Source organism: Bidens hawaiensis, unplaced genomic scaffold (assembly GCF_021521415.1).
Source record: "Bidens hawaiensis isolate Kalapana, Puna unplaced genomic scaffold, B.hawaiensis_p1.1 tig00020885_1, whole genome shotgun sequence".
Lineage (NCBI taxonomy): Eukaryota > Viridiplantae > Streptophyta > Magnoliopsida > Asterales > Asteraceae > Bidens > Bidens hawaiensis.
In genome coordinates, this window is record NW_027493212.1 from 437,437 (window position 1) to 462,319 (window position 24,883).

Genomic DNA, 24,883 nt, shown 5'->3' on the forward strand with positions numbered 1-24,883 from the left:
AGGATGGCTTTTGAGGATGCCAGGATGCTTCCGCGTGTATTATGAGGATGTTCCTCCTCATTCGTGATATGCGGGTGGCCCATGTGTCCCGCGGGTGGCTTATAAGAGGATTTCTGTAACCCGCGGGTGGTACTTAAGGGTATTTTGGTCTTTTTGATACCCTACCTCTACAATATGCAAATCATTAGCCATGGACTGTCAGTAGCATGTACAGGATGGTTTCTGTAAGAGGGATAAGCAAGGCATCATTATATACGGTGTAAGGGAGAAAGGCATTAGTTCGTAGGGCAACAAAAGATAAAGTTCGATGAACCTTCTAATTGCGAAGTTTAATGAGGATCTCAGTTGGAGGTAGGCCAGTGGACCTTTCGACTACGAATGGTCTTAAGGGGATCTTTATTGGAGGATATACAATGGGAAATGTTGAATATAAGTGAAATAAACATTTTAGTGGATTATTGTTTATGGTGTTGAAGGTATCTAACGCAAAAACAAAAAATCAAATCAATTCTTATAAATAAGTACTCAATTCAAATTTTTTATAGCCATAACTTCTTTTTTATACTTTTACTATAAACTATAAACAATTTTATATCTTTCTCGGTGTTGATACTAATATTATAACTCCAGCATAGTCTACGTAGTCCAACTCTGGGCTGGTGGTCTCTGCACTCAATTGAATTGACTTTGTACTATGATAAGATCTACATTGAGGATTTACACTAACCCATAGTTGACCACACTGTATCAGAGTAGTCTGCATCGGGTTTGACTAGGCTTTGAGATTTTGATATTTTCAAGTTGAGTCTAGGATGCCTTGTTCATTTATGATTTAATATATTATTAATACTAACCCGTGGTGTTGTAATGACTTAGCTAAAACCTCTAAGTAAGACGATGGGTGGTGATCAAGTGCTCGTGACATTAGAGGGATGGCACACCTCAAAATTGCTTTATGTTTTGTAAATGTTTTAAAGGTTAAATATTAAGCATTAGTTTTTAAACTACACGCTTTATATTTGCTAACCTTCCGACCCCCCCCCCCTCCCCTCATAAAATGCATAAAAAGTAAAATTTGACCCACGATGAAAAAGATTTATGGGTGCGCCACTGTATGTAGCAATTTATCTAGTTGATTATATAAAAAAAATTAAAGAAATAAAATCTATATTAAAAAAAATTGTGTGATATTATTTTTGTGCATACTTTTTTAAAACCAGGGTATTTTTATAAATACTTAAGTATGGTGGTTGTAGTAGTGATTGTGGTGGTGATGGTGGTCGTAGTGGCTGTCATAGTGGAATTGGAAGGAGCAGTAGTAGCGACATAGTCTTAGGAGTAGGGTAGTGGTAGTAGCGGTAATTGTAGTAGCGGCAATGGTAGTAGCCGTGGAGTGTTAGTTAGGGATGAGCACGATACCATATCGGTACTCGTACCGAAAATACCAATCCTGAAAATCACCAATTCGTGGTACGGTCCCGGTATTGAAGGTCAAATTTTAGGAAATACCGGTACCGTACCATACCGATCCCGAAACTCAAAACTTTGGTACCAAATCGGTACCAGTACCAAATTTTCTCATCCATAGTGGTAGCAGCACCCGTGGTGATAGTAACAACAACAATAAGTGGTAAGCAACAGCAGGGGTAGCAACAACAGGAAGAGTGAAAATGTAATGATAAATGTATAAAAATATTATTTAATTGAAAATAAAAGAGAAAAAATAATAATTTTTAATTAATGTAATTATAGAGATGAAGATGGAGGATATGTCGGGAATGCTCTTATTAGGGTGGGACGGGCGTTGCGGGTACACGGTCTCGCTTGTTTAACCTTAGATTTGGATGCCCAATTTTGAGTTATAGTACCTGATCATCAATGCCTTATTTTTAAATATTCTATTAGCAATATTTGTTTGCTGTTTACTAAGTCATACTCTTAAAATGTGGCAACAAATAAGCCGTAAAATCTTAATTAAAATTCCATCAAATCAATTAAGCTCACGTGTGCTACACGTTACAACCCGCAGTCTAAGGGTGGAAACTTGAAACTTGAAAGTGTAGATGGCCAGCATAAATAAGCCGACACTAATTGCGGCAGATACAAGTAGTGTGCTGAATAATCTTAATTTATGCTAACGTAATCAAATACGTGTCGTTAAATCATTCTATTCTAGATGATGACATAGAAATAGTTATAGCAGACTAATACATGTATACCCTCACTTTCAATAAAATATAAATTAATTTATTTTCTAACAATTTCTTGTGTAGTCAGTTTTATAAGTGTAAAAAATTAAATTAAAGTGTCACTGTTTTCAATTTCAAAGAGAATGCAATGGATAAGAGAGTGATTTGATTAAATATTTTAATCTTTTAACAACCGTTCCAGTGATTAACGTCAGAAATAATAATAATAATTATTATTATTATTATGTATAATTGTATGCTACGGTTAAACTGAACATAAAGAACAGAAAAAAGGTACAAAATGTGTTAATGCTATTAGAGTTGGTTCAATGATAAAAGTGATCTAAAATGTAAATAGATATTTTCCCACATTACTTTCTCCCATAAAAATCTTCTTAATCCGGTTATATTTGGGATTTTGAGTTCTTGTGTATATTTGGAGTCCGAATAATGCACAAATGTGAATGTTACTTGTTGTTTAAGTTACTTTTGGTTTCTGTTTGTTTGGTGCAGCTGCCACAGCTGGCTTGTAGCAAAATCTTTCTTTTCTTTTGTTTCTTTTTTTTCCAAATGCATATGCTGTTTTTCAAAAAATAAAAAATAATCCAATTCAACATATACGATCAGTTAGTTAGCTAGCTGTTAAAATATATACACCAAAATGGGAAACTTGGCATCATTTGGCACATCATATTTTAGCTCAATTTTCATAAACTTCATAAACACATGTTAACATCAATGCTACATCTTTCCATTAAACATTTTAATATTTCACATCATCACCTTTTTTACATGTATTTTTTATAACAAATTATCTTTTTTTACTAGTGGGGTAAAATAAAACTAAATTATTAAGTTTAGAGTGGTATATGTGAATTTTAGTATCGGGAGTCTCATAATGCAACGTGTATGATCTATTGCGATATTATTCTACCTATTTCCAGAAGCTTTTTAAATATACGAAAATATTATGCGTCGTTCAAAGAAAATTAGTTCATTTGGTTTTAATTTAAGGAAAATTGGATTTTAATAATTCAATTTATAACATATTGACCGATAATAATTTGCACTTACAGTTTAACCAACGATTATTCTGACGTTCACTTTTTTAACCTAGAGCAATCATGATTTGAAGCGACATTAAGTTTTGGTTAATTTAAAAATTCAATATTGCAGTGTGTAAAGAAAATAAAAATTCAAAGTTGTGTGTGTTACCTTTTTGGGACAAGTCATATGTTTCATACCTAAGTGGATGAGTCATTTTAAGTTGAAGTTTTCCAGAAACATTTGAACTTAGAACATTCTCGGAAGTGTCGAAACGTCTCACTCGCGGCTCGCCACACACGACTCACTCACTCGGTCAGCCTTACGTTGTTAATGGCATCTTGCTTTATATTTTCACTTTCACCCTCTTTATTTGTATTCTTTTGACATTTTCCCACCCACTTGTCTCCAAAGTCCAAACTTCAACTCTCCAGTGCCGTGTCCAAGGTCACTTTCGTCATTCACACACTGTGGTCAAACTAAAATAAGTCAAAACTTTGTAACCTATAAATACCACCACCTCCTTAACCAACTCTTCACTTCACATTCAAATATTCATTCCAAGTTTCATTTGCTTAAAAACCACTTTCCAAATTCTAATCCCATTATTGTGATTGTATCAAATATATTGTTAAAGATGGTGTGCATACCGATGAAGCGGTCACGAGAACACGAACTCGACACGACCATAACTAGCACGGCGAATTTTCTAATGCTTCTTTCTAGAGGCACGACAAGCCCTGAATCTTATCTGGTTGATTCAGGTCACAGAGTTTTCGAGTGCAAGACATGTAATCGTCAGTTCACGTCTTTCCAAGCACTTGGGGGCCATAGGGCTAGTCATAAAAAGACTAGGCTTATGATTGGTGACATGGAAGGTCATCATGATGAGATGTTACCATCTAAGCCCAAATTACACAAGTGCTCTATTTGTGGGCTTGAGTTCGCCATAGGACAGGCGTTAGGCGGGCATATGAGGCGGCATAGGATGGTTATAGCCAATGAGGACCGTTGTCATCCGTTCGTTGATTTGTCATCACCGATGGTGAAGAAAGTGAATAGTCGACGGGTTTTCAGTTTGGATTTGAACTTAACACCGGTAGAGAATGATTTTGGATTTAGAGTTGATGATGAGAAGGTGACACCGGTCACGGTTGACTTTTTTTTATGATTGGAGCTTGATGCATTACCGTTGAGAATTTATTTTATTTATTCATTTTGGATTTTAGAGTAGATCAAAACTTTGTGAGTTTAGAGTGTATGTTTTGATTGTAAGTATTAATAATATTCTCTTATACAAGACTTATAATCTATTCTTTATATTCTTTTTTATTGCATAAATCTTAAACAACAAATGTCATTGTTTAATGGTTGTATTAAAAAATTCACTGGTTTTGTTAACACGTTGCTTTAGAGAGAGAAAAAAGGTGGTTGAACTTACATGGGTATGATTATTAAAATATTGATTATTTAAAAAAAAAATGAAATTAAATATGTTCACAAGTAAAATTTTGTAGTGGACTTAATCTGGGTCAAGCGTGATTTATGGTGTCTTAATCAGATTAATGAATTGGTTTTGGTTTGAATATACTCATAAAAGTAACGTTCATTTTCTTCTAAATCAGGGTGTTAAGTTCATGGTAATAATAATATGGTTAATTTACTAAAAGCTTTAAAAGAAATATAAATTTTAAACAGCCTCATATATACATTGTTTTACCAAGTATCTAAATATAACGTAACTTATTTGGGTCAACTTGTGTTTGCATTCAACTTTAAACTCTTTGACAGGTGATATCCCTAAACAAAATTGGCATCATCTTTATTGACTCAATGATTATCACTAATAATCTCAAACTTTTAATAAAGGGTATTATAACCTTTTTTAATAATAAAAAAACAAAACCGAAAAAGGAAAAAACAAACAAAGAGCAAACAAAAGTAGGAGATTTGGGATTTGAAATAAGAAAAGAATGTCATACACCTAAGTTTTGAAAAATGACCGAAATATTCTTATTTGCTTCGCTTGAAATCTTAGTTTTTCCCATGCGTATCATGTTCTTTGCAGTTTAGAGGTGTTAATAGTATCGGGTTGATAGGTCGACATGTCAGATAAATAAACTTAAGAACGGGCTATATATCGACCCATGTTACAAATATCAACTTTAACCTGAACTTGCGAACACAAATGACCCTTGGTTAACAGGTTGAAAGTTATAAATGACTAAATGAGTTGTATTCAAGTTGTAAATGAGCATAAAGAAATTGGCAATTTGAATTAATTGGATGAAACTCAAAAACAGGTTGACTTGGCCATATAAGAATACTTTCTATTTTATCTATGTACTAAAAATTGGCAATTTGAATTAATTGGATGAAACTCAAAAACAGGTTGACTTGGCCACATAAGAATACTTTCTATTTTATCTATGTACTAAACAAGTTAGTTGGCCTGCCTGTTAAATTAAGCGGGATAAGCAACTTGATTCGAACATGTCCAGTTTAACTAAAATGGTTAGACATGTCAATTTAAACCTGACCTATATATTTATTAAATAACCTAAATCCTTAATAATTTCATATCGTGTTTAAGTTCGTGCTTCAATAAATTGTGGTTAAAATAGTATTTTGCTTTCAAAACTAGATAAAAATGATTAAAATAATAAAGAGAATTGGATTAAAATTAAATTGGAGACTAAAGGTCTAAAATGAACACAAATACAATATGTCTGTATTGGTAAATAATGTTTTAACAATATAATATATATTTTTATGTAAATAATGAGTTTTTAAGAAAAGCAAAAAAGAGTGTGCATGTTTGTGGCGAGATTAGGGGTGATTTGACAACTCTAGCCAACTATATCCAGTCTGTTTCTGGCTCCAGATGGAGAACGACGCAAAGAAGAAATATATATTCATGATTTATTAGTTTGTATGTTGTGGTAGGTGATCGGGCGCGCTAGCTTTCATGCTCGTTGTCACGTCACTCGCACACACCATACCACAACACGTTCAAGCTAGCGGGGACACTATCAATGAGGCTTTATCTAGTGCTCAATCAACGTCAGGTAACGCATATGATAGGATGAATCTTGGTGGTGCCTTTAACCACAACACATAGCCTTATCTTTTAGTATTTATGTCCCACACATATACTTTATACCGTCTTTAGAGTCTATTGTTATTTCTTTTTTGAACCGCAATTTTATTAACACCCGAATTCCACATTTACGTTATACATGCAAGGATTTGAATCTGAAACCTCATATTTTTGAGGGATGATACCATACCACTGGAAGTAGTTTTTTTTATTTGAAGAAATTTTATACATAAATTAGTTATTCAGGAGAAGAGAGAAGAATATATTTTTGATATTTATATATCATGTGAAATTCACATCAATAATAATTAAACAAACGTTATCTATTACAAATAGAAGTGTGTATACATAGCAATAATGTTCACATTTTAAAGGTGAATTCAAAATGGTCTTGCCTTTACTGTTTACAACTTTACATGGCCAGATTTTCAATGGACATTAAAGAGAAAATTCTCAAAATAAGCGTTTATGAAAACGTTTTTCAGATTTTAGGTGTCATTTGTAAGAAATTCTCAAAATAGGTATTATAATCTAGTCGTGACGAGTAGTTTGTATAACCAGTTAAAACTTGACACGTGTCTTTAAACTAACCGTAATGAGCAGATTTACTAACCATTACTCGTCACGACTAAATAAGTTTTATGCGTCGTAATCAACGCTCACGAGTAGTTCATAAGTTCTTTAGTCGCGACGAGTAGATTGTAAGATTAAACTAGTCGCGACGAGCTAACTACTAATAAACTACTCGTGTAGGGAATGTAAACCAGGTAAACTAGTCGTCGCGACTAAAGGACTTATGAATTACTCGTGGGCGTTGATTACGAGGCATGAAACTTATTTAGTCGTGACGAGTAAATGATTAGTGAACCTGTTCGTTACAGTTAGTTTAAGAGCACGTGGCAAGTTTTAACTGGTTCTACAAATTACTCGTGTGTAATCATAAACAGCTCGTCACGACTAGTTTATAATACCTATTTTGATTTTTGTTGCAAATGACACCTAAAACCTGAAAAACGTTTTCATAAATGCTTATTTTAGGAATTTTCCCGAAATCAAAATACAAGTTTTACAAGTATGATCATCTTAATTATGCATTTTATTAAGAAATTTTAATATAAACGCATGAACTAAACTGTAATTTTACAAAACTAAACAAAAAAAATAAGTTTTTAATACCACGATTGCAACAAACACGGTTTGGGCCCTGACCCGCCCAGCAAGGAACAGAAGCCTGGTCCCCATGCCCCCCCCCCCCCCCCATTTTCTTTTTCCGGCCCATTAAGCACGACCCAAGCCCACTACCTTGTTTCGTTTGGCTCATAGCCTCATATGCTTAGTAATTCTATTTCTTTAGATAATTTCTTTTTCTGCTCATTTTCCGGACCTCTTTCCATTTATTTAAATATATATTACCTCATAAACGATCAAAATGTTTTAAACGCATTGTCTGTAGACGAAAGGAGAAGTCTATGGTTAAAGATGTTTGAGTCGGAAAATGTTCAGACATGTAACACGGAGGTTTTGGAATGGTCTTCACCGAAACATTAGACGTTAGATGGTTAAAAATATGTATATAGCTAAATAAGTTATCAGAAACCTTTTGGAATGTCGTCAATTTGTCATTTGAGTGTCTTCTTCTTCTTCTCAATATGTTTCACATCAAAACTTTAATATACAAGGTACGTTATTTCTGTAACAAATTTATATGTAGGCGATAAACGGTTAGGTTTATTGAATTTTTACGTACCATGAAATTCTTAAAGTTACTTTTATTTGCTTTTTCTTTAGGGTTTACACAGGGAAAAAAATTGATTCAAATAACAAAAATAGTAACCTATATATTATAAGAAGTGGTGTTTATGAAAATGAAATTATCAAAACCTTTTTAGTTTCCTTACATCACGTTATAGTTATATAGAGCCACACATTGTCATGCGTATTGACTAGTGACTAATGACTGTTGAGTGGAGCTACATATATCCTATGGCACTTGATCTTGTCATGACTTAAGTAACTGTTTATGTTGGTAATTAAAAGGCAAAACACCCTTCAAAAACGGTCTGAAATATAAAAGCTGTTTACATTTGGTTTGCGCGTTTTATGACCAACAGTAAGAGGCTTTACAGTGTGAAATTAATACACAGAAGTTCAAAGGAGTTGAATTATAAAAATACACCAGGCTCATGAAGTATAAACGATCTTCCCGTACAAGGCTTGGGTAAGGGATCCACTTGTTTGATCTCAGATAGCTTGCTAGCGGCTCGACTTGTTTGCACCCCTGGTCCGAGACTTTGAATCCAGGGTTTAGTGGTTGGTTCATCATTTTCATTAATATCGTCCATGCCTAATTGATATAAGCTTAGGAGACAAACATGCAAGCAAGGGCACGAACAGGTAGACTCCACCAATTGGTGTCCTAATAAAAACAATTTAATTTGCATATTCATTCAGAAAGTTTAAAGTTCAAAGGTATATGCTTGGGAAGATCCTCTTAATTATTACCTTTACCCACCACCACCTCACTTCAAAAGCCACCAACAAAACCTAATCAAAATCCATCTTTACACTTTCCATTCTCCCTCTCTATCTCTCTCTATAAAATGGGCATGGAAGAAGGCGGTGGTGGATCGGAGGGAGGTGTCGGCAATGATGAAGAAAAGAGTGAAGATGAGATGATCTAGTGTATGTTAATGATGGTCATTAATGGTTGGAATACACCATTAGGGCAACTAAGACCTTTGGCAAAGTGTGTTAATTAATACTTTATTAATAAAGAGGTTTCCATATTAAGATCATGCAACATTTGTAGAAGAAATGTGGTAATTTCTCTTATTATATTATTATATCTTGCTTGTTATGTTTTCCTCATTGTCACTTGTTTAATATGTGGGGATATATGTTTGTATCGTTTTGTTTAAATAAAGCTTCTTTGCTAGTTATTGTTATGAAATATAACCTTTGTTTATAGCTATAAATAACTATTAATATTTGTTGCGTCATGGTAGTTCCATGTAATCATCAAAGTGAACGTATTGCATACATACTTGGATAATATGATTTCTTTATTATATTTTATATGTTTACTTTCATTATTATATTGGTCATGTAATCTCTCTATACAAATAAAAAAAAATATAAGAGTTATTCTATGTATAGGAAATATAACTAATCAATAATGTTTAACTCTTATTATTCTTTTTTTATATCAAAGTCTTAAAACTTCTTGCTTTCCTCTCTTCCATCTCTTGTTTTGCACCTCCCTCCAACACATTTCCGCACAATATATTGGTTGGTCGTTAGTCTCTTCACCACTCCTCGTCCTCTTGTGTGACACTCAAACTTGTTGCTTTCTTTTCTTCTCTTTGCACCTCCCTCCGACACGTTTCCACTTAACATTATATCCTCTCACCACTCCTCGTCCCCTTGTGTGACACTCGTTTTTTTCTTTTTCTTTCTCCATCTTGTCTTGTCACGAGCATTGTATAAATATATAGACCAAGTAAATATATGAATATAATAATTTGGTTTAGGTAAAAAAGAAAAACTCTGATACTTGATACTTGATAGTATAGTCTAGAAAAGGGGTTTATAAGGGGCCAGTATGTAATAATATATAATGTATATGAATAGTGAATAACTATTTTTAGAGGCTGTTTTAAAGAAAACTAGAAACTTGTCTATCAAGGCATTAACTGTAACACCCCATCCCGGAAGGGTGACGTGTCAATATCATAGATATCAAAACATAAGACATAATTCCATAAGTCAAACAGTATTACAGAGCCCTAGGTTTAATTATTTATTGCATAACATCAATTCTAGATGAGCTAGCATAGGTTACCAAAAGTGACTTAACTTTATCAATCCAAAAGTTCTAGAGCTCAGTTTTTCTTTCTTCACACCCTGCCCAGAGTAACCTGTGGACCTGCTAAAGAAAGGATTTACGGAATGAGCCGAATGCCCAGTACGGATAAAATGGCACAAGTAATAATAATAACAATTTAAAAATATCAAACAATAACATAACATAAGATGATACGACACAAAGTGAAGCAAGCCAATAAAGTAAATCGTATCATATGGATGTACCCGTGAGCCGAATTCTTAACTTATTACTTACAAACATGCACATAGAGCTGCAAACCCTATGTGCCGAACGTGCAATGGAGTGTGGGCATCACACACCATCCACCATAATCATATACATATATCCTAGGACCAGTCCATACGCCTCCTAATGGCTTCATGTACCTCACAAGTACTAAGGAGACGCCGTGATTTAGGCTCACCGTCACGGCCGGTGCCATGCCATCGATGCCGCAATGTCGTGCTTGTGGTCACCCCACAAGTAGGAACATGCTCAGGGTAACAGATTATATCAGCTGAAACAACACTACAACAATATCCAAAGTACGCTCTCGAAGCGTCAAAGCAAATATATAATAATATCATTATCATTGAAGCATGCAATAATGAGCACAATATAATAATAATTCTATTGCATGCTATTAAGTCATATAGCAAATCATAATTAGAACATGAATCGAATGGACGGCCAAATGAATCGAGTTGTCAAAGAATGCTAGGAGTTCCAAAGGTATATATATATAATATCAACAGGGTTTATAACAAACGAATATAATAACAATAAGGAAGGGGTTAGGATCCGTACATTGGATGGCAATTCACAACCTTGTTGGACTTATTTCTTTTAGGGGGTTATGACCTACAAGTAATTTTACGTTTGATGAGATTTAACGTTTTGCAGTTGGTATTCATCCGATAACTTGGGTTCGTAGATGTTATTAGTAAATAAGTTGACAGATTATAGCAATCTAAGTTTAGTTACAAGTCTTATTAATTTTTCCTTATAAATATATTTAATATAACAACTGGGTTATAATATCAAAACCATATTTAGTTATGTTTGGAGAGAAAACAACCCTTTATTTCTTAGTATTATTAAATTATTGAGAACTAAATAATTTATGTGAGTCTAGTTCTAAGCATATTAGTTTATGGATAACACATGGTTACTTGAACCATGTTGTCTACGTGAGTTACAACATGAGCAAAAAAAATAAATAATAATAAATACATTAGCATAACAATGTAAGGAGTCGTGTGACAGCCCATGTTCGAACCCGTAACCTACAAGTGAGAGGTGTGTTGTTGCTTACAAATGAGTCAAGAGTCAAGGAGCTTATTCATAATAGCATATGACATTGATTATTAAAAATAAATTAACAGTTCCATTCTTTACAAAGTTAGATAGCCTATTTTAATGAGCTGGTATGTTTTTTTTTCTTTTACTGATGATAGAGCGGTTTTTTTTTAAAAAAAAATGCAAAACAAACGATATTCAATTACGAACCAGTTAACGTACCGAGTTTCTTACATATATGGAGGAGTTACGGGCTACCTGCACGCGTCGTTGGGGTTCGGCGGTGGCAACTACGGTGGCAGTTGGCGAGAACTCCGCAGCAACGGTCGGTGTTTAAACTAAGGGATCAATAATCCATGCTTGAGTGTCATCATTAGCATTGAATGAAAGGTATGGTGTACATAGGAAACTTGATCATGCTCTAGAATTTGTTGCAGGTGTAATAATTATAAAAGTGGTTTAAAGAGTGGTCTGAAGGGTGTTTGCGTATGGATGGTTAAGAAGTTTGAAGTTAAAGAGAAAAATATCTATTCAATCATTGAAGAGGAACTCCAAATACTTTGGTCAAACTAATCTGGTTATATGTGTGAACAAGGAGTAAAGGTTTTAATACATATTTATTTTAACATATATTTGTTTTTATATTGTTATTGTACTCTTTTCTTTTTCTTTTGATTTACAAGCAAACTAGATAATAATAATCAAATAGAATGACACTTTGTTACAAGAGAAATGTGTCAAATTTTAAAAATGGTAGAAAACGGTTGAAAAATCGAAGTTATCAAAAATAAGAATAAAAAGGGCCCAACCGGGTTCGAACCGGTGACCTCTTGATCTGCAGTCAAATGCTCAACCACTGAGCTATGGACCCTTGTCTGATCCACTTTGTAATTTAGCTTCTGATATTTGATCAACAAGTCACCATCTCACGTTAACTCAAACACTGTGTTCCCGAGTTTCATTAACTGAGGGAAGGGAAAGAAAAGGAGAGATGGAAAAAATATGTTGTGTTCCCGAGTTTCATTTAAGAAAGGAAAATGAAGGAAAAATTAAAAGAGGTGTTCCCGAGTTTCATTAAAAGAAAGAAAAGGAGGGGAGAGAAAAAAAAATGATGAGTAAAATAAAAGAATTTGTGTCTTTCCAAATTGGAAAGATTTTGAAGGAAAATAAGGTGAAGGGAAAGAGGAGATATCAAAAGAAAAGATAAGAAGAGCAAACTTTCTTTTTCTTGCTTTTCTTTTCATAAATAAACTCGGGAACACAGCGAAAGGGAAAGCATTCTTGAGCCCAACAATTCATTGATTCCTAGACGTAGGAGAGAGCAATAAATGTCCTTTATCAAAAGACGTCCATTGTGAATATGTGAGAGTGTTACGTATCAATTTGGTAATCAAATGTATGATCGAATTAAGAGAAGAAGAAGAACAGAGAAGGAGTTAACTCTCAAATCATCGATATCTTTCTCGTTCACAACTCCTCTATATGTATACTAATCTATTACAAATATAACCCTACACTATTGAACATTTACACTTTAGTCCCTCTACTATTTACTATCTATCAGAGAGGTAGGACGAGAAGCAGAGCCAGAGAGGGTATCCTTTAAACGGAGTTTAAGTGACGAGATGATTGTTATTATCTTTTCTTATGTACTTGTGTATAAAGATCAGTGAGAAAAACGGGCATCAGTATAGACTTCACTCACGGATTGCCAACAACTATGTCGAGAGATCACAGTGATCTCTCAATGATTACCGACTGCCAACTATGTAGAGACATCACAATGATTACCAACAGACAATCACTGGATCATCATGGCTACATCACACATCACAGACGGATTAATGACAACTTTTAAGGCTTTAACACAATTTGAAAAGTTTCATGGTAGAAGACGTCGAAATCGTCCACAGAAAATATCAGCTGATGACCCGGATGTCGACTTGGAGGGGTCATATTCAAGCAATGCCTAGAAACTGAATCATTTATTTAACAAGTCATAATAGTAAAAATATGCAACTAAACCAAGCACAAATAAAGGACTGTCTGTATATACATTTGATGAGTCAAAACTATGTTACAAAAATGAGGAGGGGAATTAATAACTTCCCAAAACAAAATGTACTGAAAAAAAGGCATACATTTTACACATCTAAAGTTTCATAAATAACTAGATATGTACCATGCCATTACCAACACACAAAATTTAGTTCCAATGTCTATATACTGTGACTGCAGCATCCACAAATCAATCTTTGCCCGGTGATTATGCTTGAATTAACAACCTCTGAACAAGTCAAACCTAAATACAAAAGGTCACTTCTCAAATCTCGTCTTCTACAGAAATAAACACAAATCCTCCACTGATCGAACAGAGCACAATTTCAACTGTTTTCAAAGGGCAATCCATGTGTTAGCAAGATTCTTTAATGATTATAACGTATTAAGTGCTAAGAAAGAGAAGCTTACCTGAAGAGAATGTCTGTCTTAATACTTGAAATGAATGTGTACAACTGCTTATTTATTTCCACAACAGCACTTTCAAAATTTCATCCCAAAAACGCAACAAGAATAAGATTAAAATCACTCAAATTGGCATGAAGTCCATGTGTTCCCCGCCCTGAGTATCTGACCGAATTAATAAGCATCTTTGACTTTGCTATTTCTGGTTCGCTCAGCTTTTGTCACTAAAAAAAGACTCTTGAAAGGACGAAAAATTAGTGCAAGTTAATTCCATAATCCTTCACTCGATAATTGAAGGAGGCCACGCATTTGAAGATAAGGATTTTCCAGTAATTTCTCATTGTTACTCTGCACATCACAAAACAAAATGTAATGTATATTAGTTTTATGCAAGCATAATAGAAAATATATAACGTTTAGCTTAGCTCATATAAGGATGCAACCTGCTGAGCTCTGGAAACAAGAGACGAAAGTCCACGCTGGTAATTATCTGCTTCTTCAGTCATCATCCTCTGTAAAAATTACATTTCGCATTAACAAGATTGCTAACGATGTTTGCTTACTTTATTTATTGATCAAGATAAAGATCAATTAACCTTTAAAAGAAATGTTGATGAGAAATAAGCCACCCTGGAGTCGGTATCATCTAGTAGCTCCCTGTCAAACACCATAATGCAAATTAATCTGTGCGGAAGAAGACTGCAATTTCGACCCGTTTACTTAAATGGGTTGATTTGGGCTATAGTTTATCCAACGTGTCAAATGGGTAAAACATAAAAGTAGCTTCAAAGGAAACTGATCAAATGGGTTGAAAGTTGCCCAAAGTGTGTCTTAATTCTTAAAGCATTAAAAGTTCTAATTTCTAAATCATTTTATGTAAATAATATAATGATTTAATTACATTAAGAATCCCTGTGGTTTGGATAACTATTTGTGTAATAAACTCAAAAGACTATTTCAAAAGGACTATTTATGTCATTTAGCAAAACCCATAATAGATAAAACAAACCCCAAAATTAAACCAAAGGAACCCAGACTCGTAATTTTTGGAACTTAATACCCAAATGTGTGACTTGTAACAATCCACGGGAACCATTTCTGTAATAAACTTTAATATAATAAATACACTATGATTTAAAAAGATGAAGTTTTTGGCTATCTTAGAATTATTTTTAAAAAAATTAGAACTTTTAACAACAAAGTGTCCTCTTAAGTCAAAAAGGTTAAAATAAAGAAAAGTTGCTTAAAAAGAAAACCGTCAAATGAATCGAAAATCACCAAAAGTGCAACTTAAATAAACAAAAATAGCTATCAATTTACCTGAAGAAATCTTCTCCGCCAACTTCTTTGAAAGCAGCAGGATCAGCAGTGCATTTACCAATCAGCAATAAAAGAAGAGTGGATCTAATATCTGACGTGGCGCCAGGTAGATTGCCTCCACCTTTACTACCAACAGAAACACCAAGTGCAATGTTGTCAGTAGCTGCAGCTGCTAGCTGAATCAAAGGCCAGTAAAACAAAATTGCAGGCACACGTGCAACCAATTGCATTGGAACAATAGCTTGTCCTTGAAGAAGTAAAGCTGCCATTGACGCTGTCTCACTGGTAGGATTAGTTGTGTTAGTTCCAAATCCAACCTTAGAAGCTTCCACTGCTGGATCCCAGCTTAAGTTCTCTTTTACAGGGAAATCTTCCATCACATTTGTCTTTTTATTCCAAACTGAATAATTAAAACTCTTAGAATTGCGTAATATGTCTGTTGATGATGACTTGTTTCCAGGTATAACTTTTAGACATAATTGAGAAAATAATATGTCGCACATCTGTTTAAAACACAAGTATAAAGATACAGTAAGACATAGTAAGAAAAACTAGTCATAGAGGTGGAAATTGAGAATCGTTTGGATGGAGTTGGCTAGTGTTTTATATCCAACAAGTCAAATGGTTCAAAACTTAGCTAATAAGTAAAGCGAAACACTTGTGTGGGTCAAAACAGCTATAAAATTATAACGTTTTAAAATTTCGAATGCTTAAAGTTTCATAAATTATGTTATTAAACAAAAGAAAATTATAATTTTAATAATTATACAGGGGTGTGCATGAAACCGAAATAACCAAGCCCAAGAGAAACAACAGTTTAGTTTTATGTTTTCGTAAGAACCAAACTTTTGGTTCAGTTTCAGTTTTGCATGTAATAAAAACCGAAAAAACCTAACCAAATCAAATTTACTGGTTTTCATTTTTTTATTTGGTTTTAAGCAATTTATAAAAATTTAATAAACAGCGTTAACCAAATATTTTAGCCCAAATGTATAATAATCAATAAAAAAATTAATTAACAAAAAGATTTAGTCCCAAAATTTGAGGCCCAGATTCATTACAGTGACCAACTTTTTTTGGCCTCAAAAATTTCAAGCCCAAATAGTATAACCGAAAAAACCAAACCAAACCCAACCAAACAGTTTTATATAACTCAAAAACTGGATTTTCGGTTTTCTATTTGCTTTGAGCCCAAAACCAATCCATGCACACCCCTATCGTTAATAATCGTATTTACTACATCAATTATTTGCAAATTTCAAAACGAAATCCACAAAAAAGCGTTGGTTAGTCGTTCGAAACTAACCAACCCATTTGCAGCTGTCTTAAAAGAAAATATGCCACTAGATAAAACCATCAGATAATAAAAAATGCATATTTTTGACAAAACCATCAAACGAAAAAGAAGCGTGTCACCATCACCAAAAAAAACTACCTTCAAAATATTCATGCGATCTGTCACGTTTATCTGAGCCACCAAGGATAAAGCACTGCTCATAATGTCTATAACAGCATTTGCCTTATCAAGACGGGTCTTCCCGTGAGTTTCGCTGTCAACCGAATGCTGTAATTCATTCTCGTCTAATAAAAACTTGCAGCGCATGAGAAGTCTCTCAAGAACAAAAAGAAAGCCCCATCGTATAAGATTATTTTTAGATTTGAGAAGCCCACACATAAGCCAAATGGGAAGTGGAATATCTAACTCGGGAGAATAATCTTTAACCGAAGCTTGTGTAATTCTTTTCTGTAAATTTTTTATGTTCGACCATATGGAATCCCCATCATCATTTATTTCTGCTATAAGCAGATCACCCAACCACACATACCCGTTTTCTCGAATCGCGGCTCGTTCCGAATGAAGAAGAGAATGCAAAGTGGCGGCCCAAGCAAGTTTCACCTTCAAACCATAACTATTTCTCAAAACTCCATCTTCAAAGCTCTCTAAATACTTGTAGGATTTTGTTAGTTCTGTCATATGACTAAATTCTTTGTCCAAGTGAGTCAGTGATCTTAAAAGTGCATCAAATTTCTCCATTATCTTCTCCAATAGCTGCAAAAATGAACATAAACATGCACAATGAATCAAAAAAAAACATTTAAATCAGTAATATACTCTGTATTTTCTTATAAAAGTCTCTTTTAACAATTTGTTTCACATAAAAAACCAGCAAGCTTTCAATTTCTTCCCATGCTAAAGTTGAACAAAGTTGCGGCCTTTTGACTTATTATACCATGTGATGAAAAAATTAAGATGAATTAATGTTTTTGAACTGGACATGTGGCAAGAGAAAGCCCGTTTAATGATCATCTTTTCTTTTTTATTTATTTGATTCAATAAGTTAACAATAACATATAATCTTTCTAAAACAATATAATAAAAATGCATGGCGTCGATGACGCAAATCAAAATAAAATAAAAGCCAAAAACATATAATATGGTTTGTATAAATTTAAAATCATTAAAAAGTTATAAACAGATTATTTGTATCGCTATTATAATGTAATTTGCCAAATAATGTTTTCATGATTTCATCCAATCATAACTGAGATATTTTATTTTCATATTTAACTTGTTTAAGGGACTATTTTATAATAAGAAACTAAAAGTGCATTGGTTTTTTATGTGCAAAAGATCGTTAAGGGACTTTTACAAGAAAAAACAGAAAGTATGTTGGTTGTTTCTGGTATTTGTCCTAATTGTATAATGAACATTGAAAACTAATGAATCACAACAGAAAGCTTTGTGATTACCGTGTTGAGTCTGTCACTATTGGAGTATCGGGGTAATGCAGCCGAGATTGACCTCTTTAAAATATCACCAATGCCTTCTATGCCAAGTTTGACAGATATATGTAAAGCTTCGGGTGCATCAGCAAGGGTGAGTAAAGAAGCTATTGGTTGAATCTCATCATTGCTATACTCAGAATTTCCACTAGTTATGCAACTCTCATTTATTTCATGCACAACATAGTCGAATAGTACTAGGTATAGATTTCTCCTTCCTTCTCTAGAGTTTGATATCACTAGCTGTATACGCAAAGAAAAACACACCAGCTCTAAATATTTTGTAAAAATAACATTGATTAAACAACATTACTAAATATATATTACATAAAATACCTCAACGAACACAAACTCAATTCCACCAATCAGATCAACCTGATCCACAAGGAAAGTTGGGGTAGATGTTGTAGAGCCTTCAGGGACTTCATAAAACATGTTTGTTAACATGTTAATTAACTTGCAGTGAACCAACTCAGCCCATGAGTTTCTCCTGCTAATTTGTATAAGCACCTTAATAACCTGCAAATAGTAATAATATATAACCCCCTCAAGTCAAATCATACAATAGCTGTGATTTTTACAAGATGCAAAGTTATAAGATTATATCTACAATTGTTTATGAGACCAAACATTTATAATTCTTCCCAACCTTATGCTCTTGTTATAAAGAATATGTTTTCATTCAAATATAATGATGCAAAATAGTTGGGACAAAATAACTCACTCTTATGTCAAGACCTTTTAATCTGCTTCTCCAAATTTTGCCTCTATCACAAACAAAATACAGTAAACAGCTGAGGGCAGAAGCCCACACAGATTCTTCCTTTTCCTCTCGCTGCAAGTTACACATCCACTTAAATAAACACTCAGTATAAAAATATAAAATACTAAAAGAACAGAAGAAAGTAAAAGATATAAAACGTTACCTGCACAAGAAGAAGGAGAACTTCATACAAAATGCACAATATCCATGATTCAAAGTTATTTATTGCTGATAAACTTTGGGCCTTGAGGTAATCTGGCTTTCTTGTACCCTGGATTGACAGTGGTTCTTGAGTGTATTCTTCCTCAATGGTGGAAGCATCATCAGCTAGAATCGGCTCCAATAAATGACCATGAACCCCAAGGTTAAGAATTACATCAAACACGCGAACTTTTGAAGTCAACTGTGAAGAACTAAGCATTTCCTGAAAATTGAAAAAAGTAATTAGAAGATGTATCTAATAATAAAAATATATCAAACAAACATGTAAAGAAGCAGAACCTCAAGCATAGATAGCATAAGAGGAGCAGCAACCCCAGAGTCCAACACATACCTACAAAATAAAAGTTAAATTATTTACTTAGTACAACAACATTAATTTTATGTCACAAGTCACTACATAATTGCTAAAATCATTAGAGTGACTAATATTCAAATTTGGAGCATACATGTCAATTACAAGTTTGATTAGAACGCTCACAGCCACATCCATTGATGGCTTCCCACTGCTGCTACTTAGTTTAGATGAGACTGTCATCACATTAGGAATTGGAGGTTTTTCTGAGCATACTGCAGCTATAACTTCTCCCACCTCAACAGGATTTAGTTTCAAGGGTTGTTGTTCACTGAAAAAACAAACACACTGAGAGTAAGAGCAAGAAATTTAAACCGCATTCACAAAATGCCATGTTAGCGTATAAAAACATAAGCGTGCCACATCAGAAGCCACTGATTCAGGTTTCCTTTTTGGTCAGCCAGGGTCAAAAGTTATTACCAGAAAACTTGATTTCAAAGTTTAGGAAACACTACAGATAGACCGTGTTTTTGCATTAAAAATATACTTTAGTTTCATTTCCTTTCTAGCTAACTTTTGATTTAACTCGTTTGACCTGCTAGTCATAAGTCAATGGGTCAACGGTCAACCTGTTCACCTCTAATGTTACAAACAGAGATACTGAAAAATAAATTTACAGAAAAAGGTCTATCATGCAGTTATACCTGTAATGTCGATATTGAAAAAGTGGTCGAGAACGAGGACGAAAGGTTGTCATGGGAGAATCTTCCCTGAAAACAAGTGTAAAATGTAAAACTAATTCCACAAACAAATTCACAACATCGATGATGATAAAGCATTTTAGAACAGTACAATCAAGTTTAACATACAAACATACCAAATCTGATGAGGATCTGTCTTGGAGCGTTTGGAAGCAGTTATTGCTCTCAAGTGAGCACGAGCAGAGGCAGAATTGGTTACAGTAGTGAGTAAGGAAGGCTGTAACAGTTGATCAAGGTAAGGCATATCAATGCTACCAAAATTTTTCCAAAATTCACCTTTTGTTTTAGCTTCCATATCCCCTAAAAGAAGGGCCGCAGCACCTACTTCAAGGAAATTATGCTTACTCATATCTTTGTGACTCAAAGGACGATCACTGCACATTTGGATTTCCAAGGATTACAAAAAGCCATAACAGATGGAAAACCATTTAAATTTATTAGAGGTGCCTATTCTAACTCATTTACTTTAAAATGAGTCCACTTAGGTTATTCTATATGTAACAGGTGCAAATGGGGTAAGTAAAAAAGTTTATTGTAAACAGACTGTATCAAACTAGTTAAAAGTCACCCAACTTGTATTAGTTATTTATAAATCAATTACCCCGTTAACTAACTCCCCAGACCCACAATTTTGCTACCTGGAAACACTATAAAAGCAAAATAAAAAATTGCATGCAATTGCAGAAAGATGGGAATACCTATCGGATGAAAGTAAAGATGATTGTGGGTCCCCATGCCATCTCCATTTAAACACATCACTGGCGATGAATTCATCGCCCTCAGCTCCATTAACATCTTCAGCAATTGGTGAATCCAAAACAGATACAGCAGAACCTTCTTTAATCTCAGAGGCTTCTTTACTAATTCCAGGACTAATTTGGGAATTAAAAGATTTGCTCATTAGGGAAGACAACGATGGAAGTGATTGTCTTGAAGCAGAAGTAGCTCCAGCAAAAGCTGCAGGTTGGAATGACCTCCTTGGAACATGTTGAGCCACTAAAGAACGAATATAGTTTAAGGATTTCACTAGTCCTCCTGAAGCAAAACTTGCAACAGGCAAAGGTGATCCGTTTAAAGTAGTTGATGAACCACCAGTTTGTGGGGTCAAAGATCGAGATGTTAGTCTTCTGCTTGGGCTAACGTCACACTCCATAATTATATTTAAACAAAACCGATCAATTTCTAGCAGGGTCTCTTCACTTGGTTTATATCTGTAACATATAGAAGATATTACATCAGTTTTTTTCATGATACCTTGCACATACAACTAAAATAATATTATATACAATTATAGCCCATGTGGATGTTTTCATCCCAAAAACATCAATAAGAATACAATCATTCTTAATATAACAGATACAAGCTGCCAGAAGAAACACTAACCGCAGAAGATAACGTTTCAGAAGCGCCACACACCTTGCAACCACCGCAGGGCTGTTAAAATATATAAATATGTATCAGAAAACAAAATGACTGTATAAGTTCCTCTCGGCATGCTTTTAACAAATGCATAATTTATTGTTTACATTGCATCTGGGTGAACAATGACTATGATTATAAAGACTAGTTCATCTTTCTTACTGCTTATGATACAATAAAGCTAACAATGATAACTGCTTCAGGCCGAGTATAAGACAAATCAAGCCAGAATAAAAATCTTACTCACATTAATAAGACAATAGCATATGCTTATTGACGTATTTAGCAGTCTTCGAAAATAAAACCATATGAATTGTGGTTATAACTATCATAAATTTATTGATCACAACTCACAGGCCCCCCATTGTGTTTAACATAATGAAGGTTAAGCCCTTGATAACTTATTATAAACTATTGTACCTGTACATTATCATTGTAATAGAGGTAAAACTTTAGAAGCCAAAGGGTTGATAGCAATTCATGCTAAGCTGCCAGTATAGTAATAATAATATATAAAATATGTATATGCCAAGGATTATTGGAAGAATGAGAGAATGTACCTTCGCTCTCTCTCCGCAAGTGTGTGCTCTATTATTACACCATAGGCCAGGTCAGTAGTTGCATGTGACGCTAAATAATCCTGCCAAGAAGAAAGCAAATTGGATCACTTGTCAGAATAGGTGTTCATAATGTTAATAGATAAATTACTCTTTATTTGGACCAGGAAACCAGCTAACATTATAGTTATAACCCTGGTAAGTGTTCAATATCATTTCTTACAAACAGAAGTAATGCTATGAATAGTTTTCACTTTCCACAAACTGCCAACTGACAGTTGTGAAACTTCCATCACTGAACTGAATCAAGCAAACTTAAATTTTCACTTCTACAATTCATCACATTTCATCACCATGTGACAGAATTAAGTTATGTGTATTGTGTTCTGAAATTAACCACCAGATACATATAAGTACACCTATTAGTTAATCTAAATCAAGAGAACTAGAATCTTCACTTCTACAGTTCTAAAGATTCAAGATTCTAATCTAGATAAAACAAAGAAACTGAAGTCTTGCATTTAATTAGGTCTAAACTTTAAATCTTACACCATACCACCCTGCCTTTCCTCCATATATAAATTTGGTTACAAATGTAGATCAACTGTCTTTAGGATCTCAACTAAGGATATAAGATTCATGTAACAACAGGAACTCTGATATATTATCAATGCATACAAGAAAAGCCTGGTCACAAAGATGTAAACTAGGCAGTGAAGGCGGCAAAAATCTGTATAAGTGTATGCTGGGGTCTGAGTATGTGTTTACAAGCGAGTCCCCATAAAAATTTAAATCCTAAAGGTCACATTTTGTCTTTTACTTTGCTCCAAGGTACTAGTTTTGCAATAGTGAGATAAAATAACAGTAAAGACTCATAATCAAACTCTAGAAAGAAGTACAACACTGGCAAGGAACTACATCAGAAAATCAAGGTTAGTGCATCTAATGATCTGATACAAAATCTCAGTCTACTCAACGTCACATAAGCACATAACCTAAAAGACTAATTACATACATTTATAATCAAACCATCAAGTAAACTTCTCTTAACTTTAAACCCTAACATTATCCCCAATCAAACAAAATCATCCCGAATCCATAACTAAACCACCTAATTTCCACAATTAAGCAACGTACACGTAACATAACTACAATTTGATATACCTAATCATAAAAACTAGGGGTGTGCAAGAAACCGAAAAATTTAAACCGAACCAAAACAAAAACCGACGGTTTGGTTTTATGTTTTTGTAAAATCCGAACTAACGGTTCGGTTTCGGTTTTTCATATAATAAAAACCGAAAAAACCAAACCGAATTTCTAAATTTTTGTTATTTTATATTTTATATTAAGAAATTTATAAGAATTTATTAAACATGTAACTCAAATATTTTTGGTAAAATGTTTAATAGTCTATTATTTTACAATTAACAAAATTATTAATACCTAAATTAATTATTTTTTGAAAACTTTCTTTTGACCAAAAATTTTCAAGATCAAATGGTAAAAACCGAAAACAAAGAAACCGAAAACTCAAAACCGAACGGTTTCAAATACTCCAAAAACCGAAGTTTTGGTTTTCGGTTCGGTTTTAACCAAAAACCGCACCGAACCGCACCACGCACAACCCTAATAAAAACCAAACTCAAGTTCCAACCCCTACTTACACACAATAATACACAACGATGCACAATAAAACACTATCTAAACCAGCCGATTTCCACAATTAAGCGTCGCACGTGCAATATAACAACTACAATTTACTCCACCTACTCAAACTACAAAAATCCCCAAACCTAACTGAACTTGCAATCCCTATTTATGCACAAACTGATATATAAATCCTGTATAATAATCAAATTAACACCAAATCACACAGAGTCAATACATAACCCTAGATTCAACAACTTAAAAATCCACGGGATCTGGATACACAAATCATCAATTAACGTGACGTAATTACCCTTAGAGTCCTGGAAGCTTCGGATGACGAGCTGGCGTGTACGGAAAGAAGAGACGAAGATAAACAATCGGCGATTGCACGGCGGAGTGGCTCCGGCGGTTTTTTGGAGAAGGAAGATCTCATGGCGCGTGAGACGCCACCGAGTTGGAGTCTGGAGCTGGTGGCAGGGCTCCGTGGCCCACTGTTGAAGCTCGACGACATCGTTTGCGTATGTGTGTGTGTATAGATATAGCGACAGTGTGTGTATATATGTGTGTGTGAATGTATCTAACTATGTGATGAAGAAAAAACAGTTGTTTCTCACTTGCATTTTCTTTTCTTTCGCCAATCGAAAACTTACTTTCTTTCTTATTATTTTGTCTATGATTAAGAGAGAGATTATAATGTGAGTTGTTGTTGACACGTGGATTTTTATTAATTAGCTACAATACGACTTGTAGAAAGATAATCGTAGGTGTTTTTTTTGGCAATGGTGTGGTTTGATTCAAGAGTTATGTTGGTTTGGAGTTTGGACACTTCCTTCGGTTGTTTTCGTATAGCACACGTTATCGAGTTAGTTATAACTATTGAGGATTGTGGTTGTCAAGATCTGATGATGATATAATTATGAGATCTCGTAGGAGTTTTGTCAGTTAGTAACCACACGTGACGGTAAATGCGAGCGATATTGACTACAAGTGTTAGTGATTGTAAACAATAATGATCATCAGTAATGATAACGTACCTCTCTTTTAAGATTTTCATCATTACTGTAACCATCCAACTACTGATATTTAAGGCGCCAAATGTTATACTATTTTGTGAAGAGTTGTAACGTTTAAATATGACATTTGTGATAGCTC

General features: G+C 34.0%; 1 protein-coding gene, 1 non-coding gene and 1 pseudogene across 2 annotated transcripts; 1 reads left to right on the plus strand and 2 right to left on the minus strand.

Moving 5' to 3' along the window:
- The first annotated feature begins 3,474 nt into the window (after positions 1 to 3,474).
- LOC143561895 (zinc finger protein ZAT11 pseudogene) lies at positions 3,475 to 4,553 on the plus strand (annotated as a pseudogene).
- A 7,743-nt stretch (positions 4,554 to 12,296) lies between these two features.
- Positions 12,297 to 12,368, minus strand: TRNAC-GCA (transfer RNA cysteine (anticodon GCA)). The gene has a single exon. It is a non-coding gene; the product is annotated as a tRNA-Cys (tRNA).
- Positions 12,369 to 13,982: 1,614 nt separating this feature from the next.
- On the minus strand, positions 13,983 to 24,242 carry LOC143561914 (uncharacterized). Its single transcript, XM_077049876.1, has 17 exons — positions 24,042 to 24,242; positions 22,082 to 22,161; positions 21,486 to 21,536; positions 20,801 to 21,313; positions 20,219 to 20,476; positions 20,046 to 20,111; positions 19,496 to 19,672; positions 19,329 to 19,380; positions 18,991 to 19,251; positions 18,789 to 18,899; positions 18,401 to 18,583; positions 18,032 to 18,307; positions 16,716 to 17,330; positions 15,281 to 15,783; positions 14,557 to 14,617; positions 14,404 to 14,472; positions 13,983 to 14,308 (listed from the first exon to the last, which is right to left on the minus strand). Exons 1-17 carry the CDS (start codon positions 24,240 to 24,242, stop codon positions 14,225 to 14,227), a joined length of 3,561 nt encoding a protein of 1,186 aa, XP_076905991.1. The 3' UTR covers positions 13,983 to 14,224.
- Positions 24,243 to 24,883: the final 641 nt, after the last annotated feature.

Coding starts and splice junctions, on each gene's coding strand:
- LOC143561914 (XM_077049876.1), bottom strand. CDS start 24,242: ATGTCGTCGAGCTTCAACAGTGGGCCACGGAGCCCTGCCACCAGCTCC. Junction 21,314..21,485: donor CTGAAACGTTATCTTCTGCG/GTTAGTGTTTCT, acceptor TATATGTTACAG/ATATAAACCAAGTGAAGAGA. Junction 17,331..18,031: donor ATAGTGACAGACTCAACACG/GTAATCACAAAG, acceptor TCATTTTTGCAG/CTATTGGAGAAGATAATGGA.